Here is a 20,401-nt window from a genome sequence, read left to right as displayed (position 1 = left end):
CTGTTCTGAGAGGGTAAAACACAAGTCTTTAAGATATTTTCCCCCAACCTGGTGCCCCCCCCCAGTGTTTTGGACTACATATTTCCTCATATCTGCCTTCTTGACCACTTTGACCTGCCGAACTGGCATTGGTAGTGCCACTTAGAGGTTTTCTACAATCAAGCAGTAAGTAAATGCTAATAAATAAATAAATAAGGTGCCCATCAGCTCCACCCAACACAGCCGTGCTGGGAGATGTATTCCAAAACATCTGGAGGGCACCAGGTTGCGGAAGACTTCTCTAACATCTTCCATGGGTGTGACCCTTATCATTTTTTTGTCATGTACTTGCATCTCCATTTACATATGAAATATAGGATGGTGATGCTATGGAGTATGGGCATCAGAATTGTCCTGCCCTGACTCATGGTTTGGATAAATATTCTGCTTAAATCAGCCTTCTGTCTATTTGTTAATGTGCAGAAAGATGCTGTAAAAGGGAAAGAAGATAGTTTCCTGCTGCAAAAGACTTTAATGGAAAACAAATGAACAGCTCCTCTTGTTATTCTGTATTAATGTTTATTTGTTGCATTACACGTGTTTCAGATTGCTATACGACAAATAAAAATGATAAATAATAACAATGAAAAGAAAGTTTCCATCTTCTGTTGTAAATACCCAGAATGCAGTCACCAGAAGTATGCCGTCTCTGAAAATTAGAGAATTATCATAGCAATTGAGATGTATATTCAAACTGAATATTATAAAAGCCTTTTTTAAATCTGTAAATGTGATGGATGTCCCGTAGGCATTTCAAGTAGCATGAATTTTGATGAAGAGGAGGACGAGGAGGATGAAGACAGCTCAAGTTCGTCACAGTTGAATAGTAATACACGGCCAGGTTCTGCAACAAGCAAGAAATCAAATAAGGTGAGAACTCTGATGTGGTGAGGTTCAAACATTTGTCAAGAGTCATCTAGTGCAATTGCTAGAAATGGTAGTATTCTTCAGACTAAAGCCATCCAAACAGATTCCTCTTAAAATCCTTTATAGCGAAAAGATCCCATACTTCCACTGGGCTGTTGGCTCTATTGGAAGCACATTTAGCATTTGACGTATGACAAGTGTGATGAGCACAAACAACATAACAAATATTATGCAACATTGTGGTGGGTAAATATTACCTGTGAGACTTGGAGGATATGCTGTAAAGTCACCTATCCCGTATGGACTGCTCCTGATCATAAGCTGTTGTGTGGCAAACAGATCAAACGGTTGGCTATTGCTGACTAATGCCGCACGTTTCCCACTTTCTCCCCTCCCTTAGTAGCAGTGTAGAGTGACTTTCCTAATTATGGCTGAAGGCACAGGGCCAATGGGAAACTGCGTCAGAGCTATTCTGCCTGGCTGGCTGCCCTCATCAAACTTCTGAGTGGCAGTGCAATCCTAACTACATATAGTCAGGAAGAAGTCCTGCTGAGTACATTGAATATTAACATTTCATCAGATCTTGATAGGGTCAGGATTGCAGCGTACACTGGCGCCTGGGTTTCATCGACCATTTGGAAACCCCAGTTTTCTCAATGTTGTCAATTCAGCACATGGTCTTTGATACACGTGATGTTTGTGGTCCCTTCCAACTCTACAGTTCCATGGTTCATTGAGGACATATTGCCCGCATTCTGGCTTTTGCCCAGTTCAGGCGTATCCCCTTTTCCAGCACAGATCCTGCGGGCCACACTTCTGCTCTTGCTTGCCTTTAGAATGACTGGATCCTGCTGTCATTTTTTTTTAAATGACAAAGTAATAATCATAAATAAAAAATAATAATAATGTGCACCCCACAACTGAGACCATTCCATTGTAACTATCCATCCTCCCAAAATTTCAACACCTCTTGCAATAGTTTGACCCCTTTCCATTTTAACAGTACAAATTCCTCAAACACCTTCCATAGCTCCTCAAAATCATTTCTCCTGCATATTCCCCATCTTACCTTAATGGCACATGTTAATTTATCATTCATAGCTATACCCCATACCTCTTTATACCATTCTTCCATTTTACATTCTGCTTGGCCCTTCCACTTCCTAGCTACAATAATTCGTGCAGCTGTCAATAAATTTGTGAGCAAATTTGTGTCTGTCTTTTAAGCACATGGTTGCTTTTCTTCCTCTCCTAGGAGTCGGCCTCTGGGCCTAGCCCTTTGACAAACAACCCCGTCATAGAAGTAGACGACCTGGAGGTGTTTGCTGTGAGACCTGCTCCTCAGGGGGTTACTGTCAAATGCCGAATCACAAGGGACAAGAAGGGAATGGACCGTGGAATGTACCCTACTTACTACCTCCACCTGGAAAGGGAAGATGGGAAAAAGGTCATAAAGCAGATCTTGCTGGTTGCATATAAAACAGCAAAAGAAAACATGCAGAAACAAGCTTGTACAAGTGGGAAAATCCCTATACCCAGAATTTGGACCATCCACCCTCAACATATGAATGCTTAAAGCTGAGAGCACATTATAACCTGCAAGCAGAGAGAAAAAAATAACATAACAATATGCTTTAATCTTGTACATGCTTTCCTGGGAGTAAGTCCTATTTAATTCAGTGGGATTTACTTCTGAGTAGACCTGTATAGGATTGCCTGGTTAAGAGACCAAACTCCCCTATGTTCTCTGCATTATTTATAATTAGGAATAGTATATATGATTATTGAATAACCACTTGAATGTTAACATTTAATTTCTGAGCTTGGACAGGGTTTGTTCGTTCTGTTAAAATGTTTCATTCAAGTATTTCCCCAGTGCTAAGTGTCATAAGACACACTCTTAAACATGGAAATTTATGCTTTATTAACTGTATACAAACAGAGATGTTTAGATGCTGTGTCTCATTAGGACATTCCTAGTGAGGCAACCCAATCCTGAGCCATATGTAAATAATCAAAAGTAACCAAGGAGTGGAATGGGGAGCTGCCTCTTAAAACATGCTCTTCTTGCATCAGATATGGATGGTAAACATTTTAGGGCAGTTTCACACATTTCTAACTGCCATGTGGTGGCCATTGAATAGCAGTTCCAAGAGTCCATGCAGCTGACTTGATGTCTGGAATCAGCTTCGTATTGTAGATGGTCAAATTGTACAGAAGTACACGAAGTGTAATCCTACACATATTTATTCAGAAGTAAATCACACTGAAATCAATAGGACTTGCTCCCAGAGAATGCAGCTCCCATAAGATGCAGCCGTAGGTCAGCTCATTAGACCTCAGGGAAGTGCAACCCTAGTTTGGGATATTTAACATGCCATCCTGCCAGTCCATGTGGAAAGCCAATGCCACATGCTACAATAGCTCCATGGAGCTGGGAGTATGCTGAAATGATTTTCAGAAACATGTCAGAGTAGCTTGCATTCTCTTTTCTTTCTGAATGTGTTAGCAACACATGGTACCTTGGGTTACAATCGCTTCGTGTTACAAACTCTGCTAACCTGGAAGTAGTTACCTTGAGTTGCGAACTTTGCCCCAGGATGAGAATGGAAATTGTGTGGCAGCAGGAGGCCCTATTAGCGAAAGCGCAACTCGGGTTAAGAATAGACCTCCGGAATGAATTAAGTTCGTAACCCGAGGTACCACTGTATTGGGAAACTTGGGGAAAGGGTAATGCAATATTCACTCCCACGTGGCTTCAGGTAGTTGTCTTTTACTTTATACTTTGTCCTTAAAAGTCATTATGCTTGGAGAATTCAAGTGATTAGTAGTTGGACTCTCTACCCTTCTGACCTGAACTGGCATCTGTTTTCCTTTTACTTGAAGGAAACTGTTCAAGCTCGAATTAAACCTTTAACAAAGTGTACTAGGTTTAATTATTTAAACCATAAATAATGGATCGAAGGAAGTAGTTTCCTCTGCTGATTTTTTTTAACCCCCCTTTTTTTTGCTAACTTTCCCTTTGGCCTTCTACATTTTTGCTGATGATACTAAACCCCAAGAAAATTAGAGTCTGTTTTCTTTTTCTGGTGGTTCTATCAGATTCTGCCTGGAGTGTGACTTTTGTTCCACTTTCAAATTCCTCAGGTATTTTTGTTAGCTGGAAGAAAGCGAAAGAAGAGCAAAACCTCGAATTACCTCATCTCTATTGACCCTACAGACCTGTCACGAGGAGGAGAGAGTTTCATTGGAAAGCTAAGGTAAAGGTTTAGTTTTTTGAGGCAGGGACAGGGAACCTCTGGTCTTCCAGATGTTCTTAGACTCCAACTGCATCAGCTCCAGCCAGCATAGCCAGTTATAAAAGATGACAGGAGTTGGAGTCCAGTCACATCTGAAGGGCCACAGGCTCACCATCATTGATTTAGGGTATATGCTAAGATAATCAGATAAACATTTTGGGATTCAGGATACCAGTGGTAACACTGAAAGCAAACCTTTGATATCAGTCCCTGTTTACATTCCTACTACCTTCTTTAGCTCTTGATGGAAAGTCGCAATTGACAGCAATTCACAAAAGAATCAAGCGATCGCTGCTCCTCATTTTGCATAATGGAGCCAAAAGACTTCCTGCTATTTATTTATTTATTTATTTATTTATTTATTTATTTATTTATCTGCTGTCCATTCACCCACTGCAGTAACTTCAGAATGCTTGCAGCATAACTTGGTTTAATTACCCCCTTAATTAATTTTAACTACTATTTTTATTTACACAAGCTGGAGTGATTAAAGGGTGGTCAGGAAACTGGCATTCTAGCCTCCCAAGAGCATTGGGAAGAAGGGGGCTAATGAGAGATAGAAGTGCCACTGTAGCAGAGTCAGGAGATGGGGAAGAGCCAAAGTCATACCCTCCCAGGAACAGTGTCGCTGCGCATCCCTCCCTTGCTGCGACCCAGTCCATCACTCCCACCAGTGTGCTTGGCTGGCCTCCTCACCCCCTACCTCTTCTCACTGGGTGAGCCACTCCTGGGCATAGTGGATGAAGTGGTTGACTTGATCCAGGAAGACCTGAGTTCAAACCCCTTTTCAGCTATGAAGCTTGCTAGCAGCAGACACAGATCTCGCAGCCCAATATACCTCACCGGATTGTAGTGAGGATAAACAGGGGAAAGCCATGTACGCTACCCAGAGCTCTTTGAAGGAGAGGGGAGATACAAGTATTAATGATAGTGGTGAGTATTAATGCTGCATGATTTGCTTCAGGATAGAAGTATGCTTTTATGAAGGCTTCATAATTGGTTCACATGGGATCATATCTCTAGCCTTGATACATTTCTCTGAGATTTTGTGAAATTCATTTCAGAGTCTTATAGTAACAGTAGCTCAATCTGGCATGCCTCTTATTGTATGCAGCCTTCAGAACCTCTGCACTCTCTGGGATTATGATGTCCCAGATACACTGGAGAGAAAGAGAGAGATTCTGAGTGCTTAAGGCTCAAATGATGATAATCAATCAGTAGCAGGCAATGAAGGTAATCCATTGTTTTTCCTCTCTAATAGATCAAATCTTATGGGGACTAAGTTTACAGTGTATGATAATGGAGTAAACCCAATGAAAACAACATTGAGCTTGGAGGCAAGTAATCTGCGCCAGGAGCTAGCTGCTATTTGCTACGTAAGTACCATTCATAAGCAAACGTTTTTCAGTAAGGTAATTAATAATCAAGCATGCAAAGCTGTACTAACCATTCAACACATTTGTGACCCACACCCATACCTAAATCAGGGACGCCCATCGGGGGAAGCCAGAGAGCAGTGATGCCTTTTGCCTGGTCGGTGCTGCGCTCAGACTGTCTTCCCAGCGCATCCTCCTCACCGCTATCACACTTGCTGAAAAATAAGAGGATGCCCCATGATTCCCCTGCTGTCTTGTGTAGTTCTTTTAACTGAGGAAGCCAGATGCTCCCCCATCCAGTTCAAATGAGGAACAGTGGCATCATGTCCAAGGGAGGTGCAGTGACCACGTGCCTCTAGGAAACTATGACTACCTTTAGGAGCAGATTTTTCAGTGAGAAATGGGCACTGGCCTTGATGCTCTTACATTAAGTCTAGGTAAATAAATTGTGCAAGAGTGGGGTTCATTTCTCTAGGTTTATTATTGGACACCTGGGCCTCTTACGCAAAAGCAGATCACAGTGTATAATCAGAGGTGGTGTAAAACCAGAGTAAATGAGACTGGTGGCTGTGTCCGTTGATTCATTCTGGCCATAAGACTGAGAATATCTGCATCCATTTGCTAATGATAGTGAATGTTGTTTGCATGAGTCATTCCAACCCCAGCATAGATGTACTCGGGATTTCTTTACCCTCAAATGACCCATTTCTGCTCAAGTCCTAGACTTCCCTGGAGCAAATGCGACTTGCTGAAATGAGCATCTGATATACAAGATGCAAAATGCTCTTAGCTCACGATGATCACATGCTCCTTTGGTGTGCCTGGGTCAAGCAAACTGCTGGTTCCGCTGTGGGTCTGAGTCATCCAGCCTGCTTTGAGTTGCACAAGCAAAGCCAAAGGTTGGCAGTAGATTAACAACCAATTGCCAGATATTACAGGATGGAAGAGAAGCCCTAGTCAGCGTTCAATTTATAAAATGAGAGGTGCTTGGCCTGCCTCCAAATCATTTCCAGTGCATTGGAAACTGTCATCCTTAATTCTAAATGAATAGGACCTGGGTGAAAGAAAGACTCTCTGCAAATGATTGAAGTTCTTTCATAAGTTATTAGGTTCAGTCCTGATATTTAAAATGGACTCTCAAGGCAAAGGCTTGCATCAGATTAAGCCCTATGCAGGCAACACCCCCCCCCTTTACATGGGGGTTACGTTCCAAGGCACTGCACATTTTAGTGAAATCATGTATGTTTGAAACACCATTGAAAAAGCCTGCAAACACCATGTTCTGCTCCTTTTTGTGACATTTTTGGGTCCCTTCCAGGTTCTGTGCAATGCACTTGTGCACGGTTGCACATATAGTGAAAGTGCTTAAATGGGGGGGGGGTTGCTGTACCTTGTGCAAGCTTCTTTGTATTAAGATCAGCAACGTGCTGGAAGCAAGAAAGTCTGAGAAACTCAGGAACCACTCATCACAAAAGTTTGTTTGTTTAATATATTGTATTTACACATTGCTTTCCCACCATGCTGGGATTCAAGAGGTATTTGAGTAAAGCACTTCAGATGTCTTTTAAGATCATACACCGCATGGTCATTTTGTATATTATAGCCCACATTTGGGAGCATTCTTGGTTACATATCTGTGGAAGAATGTGTGCATGCTTTCGTAGTCCACCTCACAGGATTATGTGCAAAAAAGTTGCATGAGTGGATGATCAATTCCGACAAAAAATTCCCCATGCCTGTGTGCATAGGAGATGTCCCCAAAACGCCACATTCTATGCAAACTGCTGAATCGGATCAGAAGTGGCCCCAAAATGCATATTCACTTAAGTCCTGGGTGTGTACATTTTCAAACACTCATGACTTTAGAGAAAACCCAGGATCCTGAATGGCTTTCAAAACAAGGCAGTCCTACAGAAATGGCACTGCTGCTGATTAATAAATCTACAGCTGCACCTAATGGTCATAGTTAGAACTGCAGCAGAAGAGAGATTCCAGCCAAGTCCTTAGAAATATAACAGTTAGTGAGAAATTGTCTGTTGCTGACCTCTTGACCACTTACATGCAATTTAGTTTGCATAAAACTGTGACATGGACCTCAGTTCCCAGTTATCAAGTTGGGCTGCAGTGCTCCAACAGTTTTTGTACTACTACCGTTGAAATAAGTGTGTGCAACTGACGACACAGTTTTTGCAGTTGTGCACTTAACATTACTCAACTGTGATAATGGGTTAGAATTCACCTGCTTGTGTGTGCTGGGTGCAGTTTAGAACAACTTGCAATCACAAAAATAAGGTGGGTCCTGAAAATATGCACTAACTGTCAAAAGCCACTTGTTGCGTTCTTGTTAATGATACTTGTTGTTGGGTAGCGCAGAGCTGTAGCCGGTGCTGAAGTGTCTGCACATGTTTAAACTTTATGCAAAGTATGTTTTATGAAGCGCCTACATTTTCCCTTTCCCTGTGAACTTACAAGGTAAAATTGAATATTTCGGGACGCTGTTGGCCAACAGTGGGGTGGCTTTGTAGCAACACCTTTGTCGGCTAATTACTGTTTTATCATCAGTGATATTTGTTTGGAAAGACTGACTTCCAAAGGAAAGATTTGTGGTATTCAAAATGCTTCTCCTATTCATTTCAAAACAGGAAACAAATGTTTTGGGGTTTAAAGGTCCTCGTAAGATGAGTGTCATCATACCAGGGATGAATATGGACCATGAGAGAGTTTCCATCAGGCCACGCAATGTAAGTCACTCTTCTCAGTAAAACTAGCTCACCTGCAATGACTGTGGGCGCATTTGTTTAAGCTAAGGGTTTGCCAGCCTCTTCATAATGAGTCTCAAGTGTGTGTGGGAGGGTGCATACTAAGCAAGTTGTTGTTGATGATGATACATTTAAATATCTAAAATAAAAGTAAATGTCACAGGCTGTGGAGGAGGGATATTGGAGATACAAAAAACCTAGCTGCCATAAAGCAGTGATAGAACAGATGCTTTTCATGCCAAAGGTTCCACATTCAATCACTAGCATTTCCAGATTAGGAGAGAACACTGAACAGAGATAATACTGAGCTCAAAGTTCTGTCTTAGTACTGTGTGCTAGGTTCCTAATCTGAGTTTCACAGGTGAGATTTACCCAAGGTGCTGGTCAATAATATTCTCATGGCTGCAGCTGCCTATGCCAATTTCTTCTTCTAAGTTCCATGTGCAGAAGCAGACGTGTTTAGCTCATCTCCAGAGACAACTACATTCAACTAACTTCTACTCATAGTAGACACTGAAATTAAGAAGCATGACTAATCTAGGTCCATTAATTTCAGTGAGTCTACAGTTGAGTGGAAGCTAGCTGACAACAACACTCAGTGCAAGGAATTCAAGGAACTTAAGCAGTGTTATGGACCTTTAACCCCATGAGCATTGCAAAAAGCTGCCTTCACTGTGGCATGGTAAAATTCAGTGCACAGAGCTCTGTGCTTGCTGTCAGGGTTGCCACTCTTCTGTGCGTGGTACCGGTGGCTTCTCACATCTGCATACATAAAAACTGTCATGCTTGCTGAAGTTGTGAGAATGGGTCATTAACAAGGAGCCTCTGAATGATAGGTGGCTTTTCTTTTTTAGCAAATACAGTCTGCACAAGATACTAGTGGCTATAGCTCTGCATACAGAGAAGCTGTCATGTTAGCTTAAATCATGTATCTCAGGAGTTTCCCTGATTCATATTTAATATATGAAATCTTTAAATAAAAAAGCCACTTGTCTCTCTGTCATGGTCTTCAATCTCATCACCAATAAAGGAGACACTTGGAGAATAGTTTTGGCATCTGACCTTGAAGTGTGGGCAGACAAATATGGTAGATATGGGGGCTGCATGTAAAGACTGTTTTTTGAGAGAGTGATGGCATGGGGGTGGGCACATTCTGATGTTGCATAAACCAAAAGTAAAAAGTGGGCTTTTGCTAAAATGATGTCTTTTCCTTGGCTTTCATAGGAACATGAAACTCTCCTGGCAAGGTGGCAGAATAAAAACACAGAAAGTGTCATTGAGCTGCACAACAAAACTCCAGTCTGGAACGATGACACCCAGTCTTACGTTTTAAATTTCCACGGTCGCGTGACACAGGCCTCAGTGAAAAATTTTCAAATTATTCACGATAATGATCGTAAGTACAGCTGCTATAGCAAAACTGCTTGGAAATGCTGTTTATTTGTCTGAAATCTGATAAACAGAGGGAGAGAGAGAGGGAGAGAGAGAGAGAGAGAGAGAGAGAGAGAGAGAGAGAGAGAGAGAGATTCTGTTTTTGTTACACTTTGCTCAGTGTCCAGTCCCCCAACCGTTCTGTGGATGCAAAGGCTTGACACAGAAGATGAGGAAGTAGGGCAGCCTGGTCTAACCTGGTGCTTTCTAGATGTCTTAGGGTACAGCTCATACCATCCTTCACCATTGGCCACGCTGGCAGGGGTTGACAGGAGGTATAGTCCTAAACATCTCAAGGCTACCAGACTGGGGATGGCTGAACTATTGATAACTAGTTCACAGAATTAACCAACACCGAGCAATTTGACTTCACCATGGAATTTAGTCAGAGCATGTACTAGTTTTTGAGAACGTTGGAAGGTTTTATGTTGGGGGTATAGCTTTTGGTGGTGTACACACTCATTTGCTATTGTCACTGTTGCCTCTAGTTAAATAGGTTTTGCAGGTTGCTATTTTTTTTAATATGGCCACCGAAAGTGATGAAACCTGAAACAGAGGTAGTGGAATGAGCATGCGCACCATGGGGATCAAGGCTTTTGCTACACTGTGATGTGCCCCACAGTTTATGGGGAGAGGAGACTTACACCCCTTAACATTTGCCTGGCTGGAAAGGATTAACAGTGAAGGCAAAGAGTGTTGGGAAAGGCTACTATAGAGTGAGTTCAGTCAGGGTAGCAGGCTGGGGAGCTGAGGTGGGGGCGGGGGAGAAGGATGCTTTGCCCCGTCTCTTCCTGATTGCTGCAGCTGCCTTCCGCTTCTCTATTCATCTCATCTGCATCTCTGTATCCTTTTTCTGTTTCCTGGCTCTGCCCTTTATGAGGACATCCTTGGTATGAGAGGAAGCGCCAGGCAATTCACAGCTGGCCAGCATCTCAATCATGCCCCTTTCAACTCTCTAAAGGAAACTGTCTCCCAGGCTGAATTCATTGAATCTGGGTGGTGAAAATGATTTTTCATCTTCCCCTGCTTTATATTTTGGACTGCAAGTTAGTGTGACACACACTCAATACACAGAACCTTATATTGATGTCCTTGTACTGTGTTTCTTTACTCCCCACCCCACCCTCTTTCAGCTGACTATATTGTGATGCAGTTTGGCCGCGTGGCAGAAGATATTTTCACTATGGACTACAACTACCCAATGTGTGCACTTCAAGCCTTTGCTATTGCCCTGTCCAGTTTTGACAGCAAGCTGGCTTGTGAGTGAACTAGCTTATATCCGAGTCTCACTACCACCAGGACCACTTGCCACCAGAAGAAGGAGGAGTAAAGAGATGTTCCAGGTTTTCTCTGGTGTCATCACTGGTTTCATGTTTTAACGGGGCAGGTAAAATTTGCTTTTTTGAAGGACCAACCCTTTTGCTGGAGAGAAAATATTTTAAAATTCAGGACTTTCAGGAAATATTTTTTTCCCATCTAGTCTCTATTTTTTTCTGGAAGGGGCATCAGAGATCTGTAAATAGAAATCCTATCTTATGTCCTCAGTTATGTGATGAAGATGTGCCATGAGGTACTGTATCATGGCTTAAAGTGAAAACACCATCGAGAGTGGTGCTTTTTCTTCTTCTTTCCTAAATCCATGACAGCTACCGCAACACAAATCTGGTTTTAGATTTAAGAAGTATTCAGAGGCTGTAAGCATACCTCAAGATCGCGTTAAATTCCTTGAGAGCTTCACATCACCCACTTTAGAAACAAGACCACGGGAAAGATGCACTTTAAAAACACACACACGCACCCACAGATGAAGGTAGCATTTGGTCTCAAGGCCAAGACCAAACTTAATTTGTTATATTGCTTACGTGGGAGGGGCCTGATGAATTTTTAGTCATGATGGGAGATGGGCGAGAGAGAAACAGGAAGCACAAATTAATGTTGCACAAGTCACTTGTTAGCAAAGTTGTCATTTTATAGACGTGTTTTAATTTAAACCTTACTTTCAAATGCAAAGTCATTGTTATTTTTAAAGGAGAGAATCTGCACTCTTGCAAAATTGCCATATGGATGCTAGAAATTATGTTATCTCATATCTGGGGAACTTCCTGTTATCATCAAGAGCACGCATTCAGTTTGCATGTATGATACCTTGGGTTCAATCTGTGGCACATTCAGTAAACACAGAGTTGTGGGACCTGTGACCCTCCAGGTTTTGCTTGATTTCACCTCCCAAGCATGGCCAATGCTTGGGGATGAGGGGGTTTGTAGTCCAGCAACACCCAGAGGTCTGCAGGTTCCACTTTTCTGATCTTAAGATTCTGAAGAGCTGGGCTGGAAGACTTGAAGAACTGCTGCTCATGAACATTGTCAATATTGAGCTGGCTAAATTCAGGTCACCTCCATATGTTCTGTATGGCACTCAGTTACTTGGATGAAGACCTCTTCAGACAACTGCCTCTGTGGCAGCTGTTTAGAAGATAATGCAGCTATTGCAAAATGTTACGATTACAAAATATGTCCTGCCCTTTTGAGGACAAAATCTAGAATTACCATATGCTAAACCTACAGTGACTGATACTGTCCACGTATCTGTTTTCATAGAAAGGACTATTAAGTTGCACATTGATGTGAAAATACCACCTACCAAGACTGAGCCAGTTTGCTGTGCAAGTGTATTTTAGGTTACACACAAAAGTGGACATGAAAATTTGTGGCGGACATGCAAATTTATTTTTTAAAGTGTCCCAGTTTTAAATATATACTATGCTGCCTTTTAATTACTAGATCAAAATGTTTCAGAAGAGTACAGGCTGTTGAATATCCTAATTTCTTGTATTTTAAGTTCAGAAAAAGGTACTACAAATTGAGCTAAAAATCTCCCCTCAAATATATAAAAGGATGTCACATAGAGGAGGGAGAAAGGTTGTTTTCTGCTGCTCCAGAGAAGCGGACACGGAGCAATGGATCCAAATTACAAGAAAGAAGATTCCACCTAAACATTAGGAAGAACTTCCTGACAGTAAGAGCTGTTTGACAGTGGAATTTGCTGCCAAGGAGTGTGGTGGAGTCTCCTTCTTTGGAGGTCTTTAAGCAGAGGCTTGACAACCATATGTCAGGAGTGCTCTGATGGTGTTTCCTGCTTGGCAGGGGGTTGGACTCGATGGCCCTTGTGGTTTCTTCCAACTCTATGATTCTATGATTCTATGAGCTGAAAGGATGGTTCGCCACTTTGGCCCAGATTCAGAGGGAGCATGCAGTAAGGCAAAGCACACAGCTTGGGAGAAACCAAGTTGCCATGTGAGTTGTAGGAAGACACTCTTTCTTGGCCATATCAAGAGAAGGCTGGGAATAAACAGCTTCACCACCAATACCATACAAGGGTTACCGGGATTCACTTTGGATGTATGTCATTGTGTAGTGGGCAAGAAATACTTCAAAATCTCCCCTCCTAAGCCAATACACATTAGCATTCTATTATTGGATGACAACAAAGCAGGGACCGTGCCCCAAGATGTGGAGAAACCCTAATATAATGACAGTTCACACAGCACAAGGATTCACCCAACTCAGTGAATTTCCATTTTCTGTGGGATGATAGCCGATTGTGAGAGTGGTGAAATACTTTCATGTGGCCATGGAATATGCAAGGAAAGAGATTTGTGGGATCCCAGATTATGGATTAGCTAAAAACCCACCGCAAAACTCTGCCAATGAACTCGACATAAAATCTGATAGAAGAGCTTTATGGCAGAATCCAAAGGAGCCTTATTCAACATTAATTTCTTTATTTTAAATATTTATATGCCAGTCTTCACCCTATTTAGGATTTCAGGAACAACTGTATCATGATGCTTATACAATAACAAAACAGTTAAAAATTGCATTGTTAGAATGCCTAGGTGAAGAATAACACATTTGCCTGGCGCCAAAGACTGCAACATAGGTGTCAAGCTAGCCTTTTTTTTTAAGAGAGGACATGGCATGAGAGAGGAAAAACTGCTGGAAAAAAGCCTTTCTTTTGTTTGTTTTTTATTTACATGTATTTATAAACCACTTAATATTTAGAAAAAATCCAAAGTGGCATACATAATTTTTTAAAAATACAACCTAATTTCAAAAATCCTCATTGACCAGTGAAATAAAATAACTTGCTAATGTTGCTTATTGGCGTCAGTTGTTTAAATAGCATACCTTCACTAATCTTAAAGCAAGAGCAGATTGATATTAGAAGAATTAGATTTAGGCTGATTTCTGTGGACCTGTTCTCCGAGAAAGAGTGTTGCAGCCTCAGAAACGTGACCATCAGCCAACCAGACATTTCCTCCAATTTACCAAATATTTGTATGATAAGAAAATAAGATCCAAGGACGCGGCTGTGATGAGAGTTTATATCCATCTGGACTGTGTGATTTTAGATATTCAGATAATTATGTTCTGTTTATTTGCCCCCTGTGGGGAGGTAGATTTTTACAAAGAAGGGAGCAAGCGGATTTCCATGTTCAAGTGTGCATTTGAATTATTGTTGCTTTTTAATGCCTTTATTTCATAGATTCTTTCAGCAAGGCAAAGGGGCCTCAGTGGGATTATCAGTAGCAATTCTTTCCAAAGTGGGTAGCTGGGAAGACTTGAGTGAGAGTTTGTTCATGCCTTGGGCCAAGTTATCAAAATATTCTAAACAGGGAGAATTGTTGCTGTCTTTCCCCACCATCAGTCATTACAGAAAAGACATGCATTAAGCACCGAAGAATTTCAGGTTTTAGATTACTAGAGATTTGGATTCAGGGGCACCTTATCAAAGTGCATGCGAGGGAAGCAAGATTCACAGCAACAAATTAGGCTTTTAAAAAAATTTCTTTGTGGCTGGAAACCAAAACAACTGTGAAGAGCTTACTTACTCCGCCAAACCTTTATTAGGCATTACAATTCTAGGCCAACATAAAACATCCATATATAAAATTTTAAAATATATACGAATAAACAGCCATGCAAAATATATAATAATGAGGATTTTAATTGGGATTTCTTCCCGCTAAATAGTGCCATTCACCACCCGAAGACATACTGTTGACAAAAACTCAACCACCCTTGCCGTTACTTCCAGGTTGATGTCAGACAGATAGAATCTGATATTTTCATTGTGCCATGATGTTAGACTACCCCAAAAAGAGGATAGCACACATTTTATGTAACTGGTTGTACAATGGACAGTAGAAAAGAATTTGTTCTACCGTGTCCGGAACATTCAAAGAACATCCACAATGTCTGCCATTTCTGGGGAAATTTCAAGAGCAAGCATTTCCAAGGCCTTAAGTGCAGTAACCAAATAGTCTTAAGGAAATAATAATCATAAAGGATAGCGCTTTGGAGAAAAAGGTGTTTCAATTGCCGAAAGAATCTACATCTCTGCGTTTTACAGCACCCTTGTTTGTTAGGAGGACTTGAATAGGTCAAGTGTTTGGGCAGCTGGGCTGGGCAAGATGGTTTATAAAGTTATGCATTGAATGGGGGGGGGGGGGAAGTGGATGGCTCCCAACATTACCAGAACTTAGGGGTCAGCCAGTGAAATTGATCACGAAGCTGTTTGTTCACACAATGCATGATTAATAAATGGAATGTTCTGCCACAAGGTGAAGCTTTGGGCACCAGCATGGCACTTTCAGAAAGGAGCAGACATTCTTGGGCTATTAAACATCATAGCTAAAAGGGTATCCAGGTTTAGATGCAAAATGTTACTGAATTGGGGTTTTTTTGGGGGGGGGTACCGGTTACTTAAGTTCTCAAAGGGGGTGAACTGCTTCCAGGGCTCCCTCCTTTCTGGAAGTTTTACGCTGCTCCAAAAAGCATTGCTCTAATCCCAGGTGTGTGGAGAGTGGCTGTAGTTTCTCAGTGATGAGGAAAACAACTCGGCATGCACTCAGGTGGAACACTGAGGCTGACATTTGGCCCTAGCACCTGTCTCAAATGCCAGCCTCAGTGCTCTACCTGAGCGCAAAGCTGAGTTGTTTTCCTCTTCACTGAGAAACTACAGCCACTCTCCACATACCTGGGATTAGAGCAACGCTTTTTGGAGCAGAGCATACTAAATGGTAACCATGTTCACAAAGAAAATCAGGATTTTTTAAAATATATATATATACAGGGTGAATCTTTTAAAAGAGGCCTTGTGGAGCATGTGTACTCTGTATCCACGGGCCTCTTTTAAAGGACTCACCCTGTATACACACACACACACACACACACACACACACACTCTCTCTCTCTCTTAAGAAAAAACAATATATATTTGTTTTTGAATACTGACTGACTGCTTTTCTAACAAAAGCACCTAAGGCCACAACAAAACCCATATTTCACGCATGTAGCTGGTGTACAGCATCATCCTAGACACAAATGCAATCCTCTGAATATGGAGAAAATGCAATATCCTGGCCATACAAGAACATACCTGTTCTCCGCACAGTGTTATTCTTAGAAATGGCATTATTCTAGCAGCAGAGAAATATCAAGGTGATTGTTGTGTAAATGCCAGAGAAATAAAGGATTAGGGTGAGCAAGGTTCTGCCGCTCATGCAGAATGAAAATGAAAGGCAAATAAACTAAAGCCGACTTATAAAACACTCTAGAAAGTATATTCTATTTCTGTCCCACCTATATTGCTCCAATGGCTGTCATTACTAAAGGTTACGCTGCAACTGCTTGCCTATCCAGAGGCTGCCACCCTAAATATACTAAGGAGCAGGCAAGCATGGGGTGCCACTCTTGGCGTAGTTGGTTTTCTTCTACAAATCTGACTTAGAGGCTACTGGGTTGTGTCCGGTTTCAATCACCTCCAAAAGAAAAGAGGCACTAGTTGAAGGCACTTTCATAATACAAACCTAACCATGTTTACACAGAAACAGGTCCCTGTCAGTTCAGTTGACTTGCATTATTCCGACAGAGTAAAAACTGCAGAAGGCCCAACATATTTGATAGTCCATTCGAGAATTAGGTTGCCCTGCACACAGATCCTAGGCACACTTACTGAAAGGTTCATTCCCACTTGGTTCAATGGCTAAATAAGTGCGCTCAGCATTACAAACTAAAGCAGTCATCTTTGTTAGCAAAGGAAAATAGATTCCATAGCTCACTTTTATGCACATCCCTGTCCCTGTGGGCACCCAAGTCTTAGGCTGTAGGTGGGCTCCTGTGGGGGGTGGGGGTAAAGAAATAAAAGTTCACCTCCTTTTCTGCTATAATTCCTTCTCCAACCCCTCCTGGTTTAACTTTTCACGTTCTTCTTTAGAAGCAGCATTCTGTGGAATCGGAAGTAAATGATAAGTGTCTCTTAAGATGATGCTTGCAATCTGCATTTTTAATAATAATATTTTTTAATTTATACCCTGCCCAGCTGACTGGGTTGCCCCAGCCACTCTGGGTGGCTTCCAAAACATATAAAAATATAATAAAACACCAAACATTAATAGTAACAATCAGATCCGATATAAAAAATGTCACAGTAACCTTAAAACAAACAACTTATATCAAATAAAGCAATATTGAATAAGCTATTAAGATCTAATAGTAAACAGTAAAATTAAACAGCAGCAAATAATAATTAAACAGTTTACACTTATCAATTACAATAAAGAATTACTAATCTATAATCAATAAAAATAACAGCGAATCGCAATGCATAAAAATACCACAAAAGCATATACTTATATTTTAAATCTTCTGTCCAGTTTATCAAGAGCACCTTTTAAATTTATGGATAACTTGCTAAAAAGAACCACACTTCTGCTCAATTAAGCTTTGCAACAGCAATTCCTCCCTGCAGGAGAGGGTGGGTGACCTCTTTGGGTAGTCTGCCCCCAGAAACTAATTTTATCTAATGGATGCCTGCCTGTGTGGGATTTCCCAGTGGCTAGAGCTGGCCATCCAGTTGAGGCCCTTGAGTCACTGATGGCAATGAAGCAGGCCAAATGATGTCTAGAGCATGAGTGGCACAAGACCTGCTGCGAAGTTGAGTGAACAGAACTTAGTGCACATAATGATACATACTATAAGATGGCGCAGGCGGTGAAGGTCTACTTGGCATCCTTGTTCGCATCCTCAAGTAGCCACCTGGTGAAACTCTCCAGAGGGGTCTGCTGACACGAGCTTCGGTGACCCGGCAACAAAGTAGCTCGTCTCTCTGCAGCACACAAGGATAGTGTGGCTTTTATTGCAGATATGTAGAGGCTTGTCAGCAGATGGGTACAGTGGTACCTCAGGATACATATGCTTCAGGTTACAGACTCCGCTAACCCAGAAATATTACCTCGGGTTAAGAACTTTGCTTTCAGGATGAGAACAGAAATTGTGCTCCAGCGGCACGGCAGCAGCAGGAGGCCCCATTAGCTAAAGTGGTGCTTCAGGTTAAGAAGTTTCAGGTTAAGAACAGACCTCCGGAATGGATTAAGTACTTAACCCGAGGTACCACTGTATATGGAAAGGGTTTCTAAAAGCAGAAGTTTGAAAACTAATCCTCTAACATGTTTGTTACCAGAATGCTTTAGACAGAAGCCATGGCTGGTAGAAAACAAGTACCAGTTTGTAGTGCAGGTATGCCCTATATTGTCCTGGATTTTACGCCAGCCTGTTTCATTGCATCCCAAAACAGCAAAACCCATCAGCCCGCCTGTTTAATGTGCCTTATTCATGAGACACTTTATGATTTGCTACATTTTGATACCTAGGCAGCTTTAGTGAAAGCATGAATGGGCAAAGAACAAAAAGCCGTGTGCAATGGCAAACTGACAAATCAGTCAAGCCCCCCTGCCCCTAAATTTGGAAGATTGCATGAATGGTTGAATTATCTAGAGATATTTCCAAACAGTCAAGAAATAACTTTGTTTATGGTTGTTTCATTTTTGTACACACACAGCCTTGGAGGAAAAAGCATTTGTTAACCTCCTGGGTTATTTCCCCGCCATTTGAAAGCATTGGCTGCCAGCATGAAATGTACATTGGATTTCTTTTGAAAGCAGCGTTTGAAACTTCTGCGATACCAACATATAAATAAAAGTGCCACTATTTTAGGTAATGCAGTAATGTGGTGCAGGAAAAAATCCTGCAAGGCAAGCATTTTAAAAGCTAGAAAGCTCATTGTCAACAGACTCTGGACAAATTCAGCACACTAAGTGGCAGAGTGCATTCTCTGTCTCTAAAACAACTTGCAAAGAGATTTGGGTTACAAGGGTGTGCCTTGAGGCTGTACAACAAAATGTAAGTTTGGTGATTGTTTGGTATGAAATAAAAGAAACACAAATGTTTGGAGGGCTAGGGCCAAATATTTATCCATTGTAATATGCATTATATATATACTTAGCCAAATTCAAAATCTTTAACGCTAAGGGCTGCTTCTGATGTTGTGAAAGAATAAGGAGGCTGCTATCGTGTTTGCTCAGTTAGGCCCCTCCATCAACACAAACAGTCCTGTGACAATATCTAAAGATTTATGTTTGCACAGGAAATTGACTTGGTAAGATGTCTTCAGCAACTAATCAGATCAGATCATTGATCTCCCACCAACCTTTCTAGTTCTGTCCTTACTTGGGCATTTAGGAGAGACTGGCTGGAAGTTAATCCATGAAAAATCTACCTGCAGCACAGGTCGCATCTAAATTAGGACTCATGGGAGAAACATCACCTTAACTTTTCTACCTGTAGGTTTGAGAGGGCCTGAATTCCTCGTTTTTTGTGTGATTACTTAGTGGCACCTGAGGGCATCAGCAGCACTCTGATATGCCGGATCTAGCTGCTATTGGTATTGTGCCCCCAACCAATGCTTATATTGGAGGCATGGAGGAATTAAATGGTGACCCACCTGTGTGGTGCAGGTTGGAGCTCTGGACCAGAAAACAACAAAAAGGGTGGTCCAGGGCAGGCACCAGCAGTGGGTCCTGCTAGGGATCAGGTGTCCTGACAGTTAATGCCAAGGGGGTGAAGCCAGCCCTGAGTTTTACCTCCAGCTCAGGATCCACAATCAAGCCTGGTGACTTTCCAACTTTAAATCTAGTGATATTCTCTGCCTTCTCCAGAGCGGGGACCTGGCCAAAGACTCTCTTGGATTTTGCTTGGAAAGCAGCAAGCTGTATCACAGCTTATCAAGCTTCTCTGAGGCTCAGCGTGGCTGGGATGAGCCCCTGCAGGACAGGGGTCTGGCCTCTACAGCAAACACTGGCTGTCCCTGTTCAGAGAGAAGGGAAGAGTCAGTGGCAAGCACAATTGTCAACTGGTGACCAAGGCCAGCCAAAATGTGTGGACTCCTGACCCCAACCTCCCACTAACTTCTTTGTAGAATCATCCAGCCAGCATTTGCAGGGCGGGGGGGGGGGCGGTTCTTATAAAGAATATGGCAAAAAGAATTTCAATCTCTTTCCACTTTACTTACTTTGAACTTCCTCCAGTTTAAAAAATGTCACTGACAGCCTTAGTTTCCCGTGAGTAATTCTAACTCACTCTCAATGCATGGGCCCTATATTTTAGAATGAGATCAACCGTAATGGGGGAAAACCCCCGTGCAGTTTGCAAAAATCCGATTTTGCCATTCTGGTTTCTGTGAAAGGCTTATTAAAATGTAATTGTAAGGACAAAACAAGGATGTCCCAGG

General features: G+C 41.8%; 1 protein-coding gene and 1 long non-coding RNA gene across 7 annotated transcripts in view; one reads left to right on the top strand and one right to left on the bottom strand.

Moving 5' to 3' along the window:
• The window catches only part of TUB (TUB bipartite transcription factor), a 131,247-nt gene extending 119,466 nt beyond the window's left edge, over positions 1-11,781 (top strand). For all 6 annotated transcript variants that reach the window (XM_081182755.1, XM_081182752.1, XM_081182756.1 and 3 more), the window contains 7 exons: positions 788-909; positions 2,162-2,353; positions 4,054-4,166; positions 5,467-5,581; positions 8,224-8,322; positions 9,565-9,736; positions 10,905-11,781. In XM_081182755.1, coding sequence (XP_081038881.1) covers positions 788-909; positions 2,162-2,353; positions 4,054-4,166; positions 5,467-5,581; positions 8,224-8,322; positions 9,565-9,736; positions 10,905-11,038 — 947 coding nt within the window. In that variant the 3' untranslated portion in view covers positions 11,039-11,781. The remainder of the gene's footprint in view (positions 1-787; positions 910-2,161; positions 2,354-4,053; positions 4,167-5,466; positions 5,582-8,223; positions 8,323-9,564; positions 9,737-10,904) is intronic.
• Positions 772-17,062, bottom strand: LOC308583575. The gene is made up of 3 exons (XR_014006289.1): positions 16,987-17,062; positions 5,684-5,796; positions 772-883 (listed from the first exon to the last, which is right to left on the bottom strand). It is a non-coding gene; the product is annotated as an uncharacterized lncRNA (long non-coding RNA).
• Positions 17,063-20,401: the final 3,339 nt, after the last annotated feature.

This window comes from Podarcis bocagei, assembly GCF_964188305.1.
Source record: "Podarcis bocagei genome assembly, chromosome: 1".
NCBI classification, from domain to species: Eukaryota; Metazoa; Chordata; class Lepidosauria; order Squamata; family Lacertidae; genus Podarcis; species Podarcis bocagei.
Note: the sequence above shows the minus strand (reverse complement) of the source record. Positions and strands in the feature narration are given on the sequence as shown.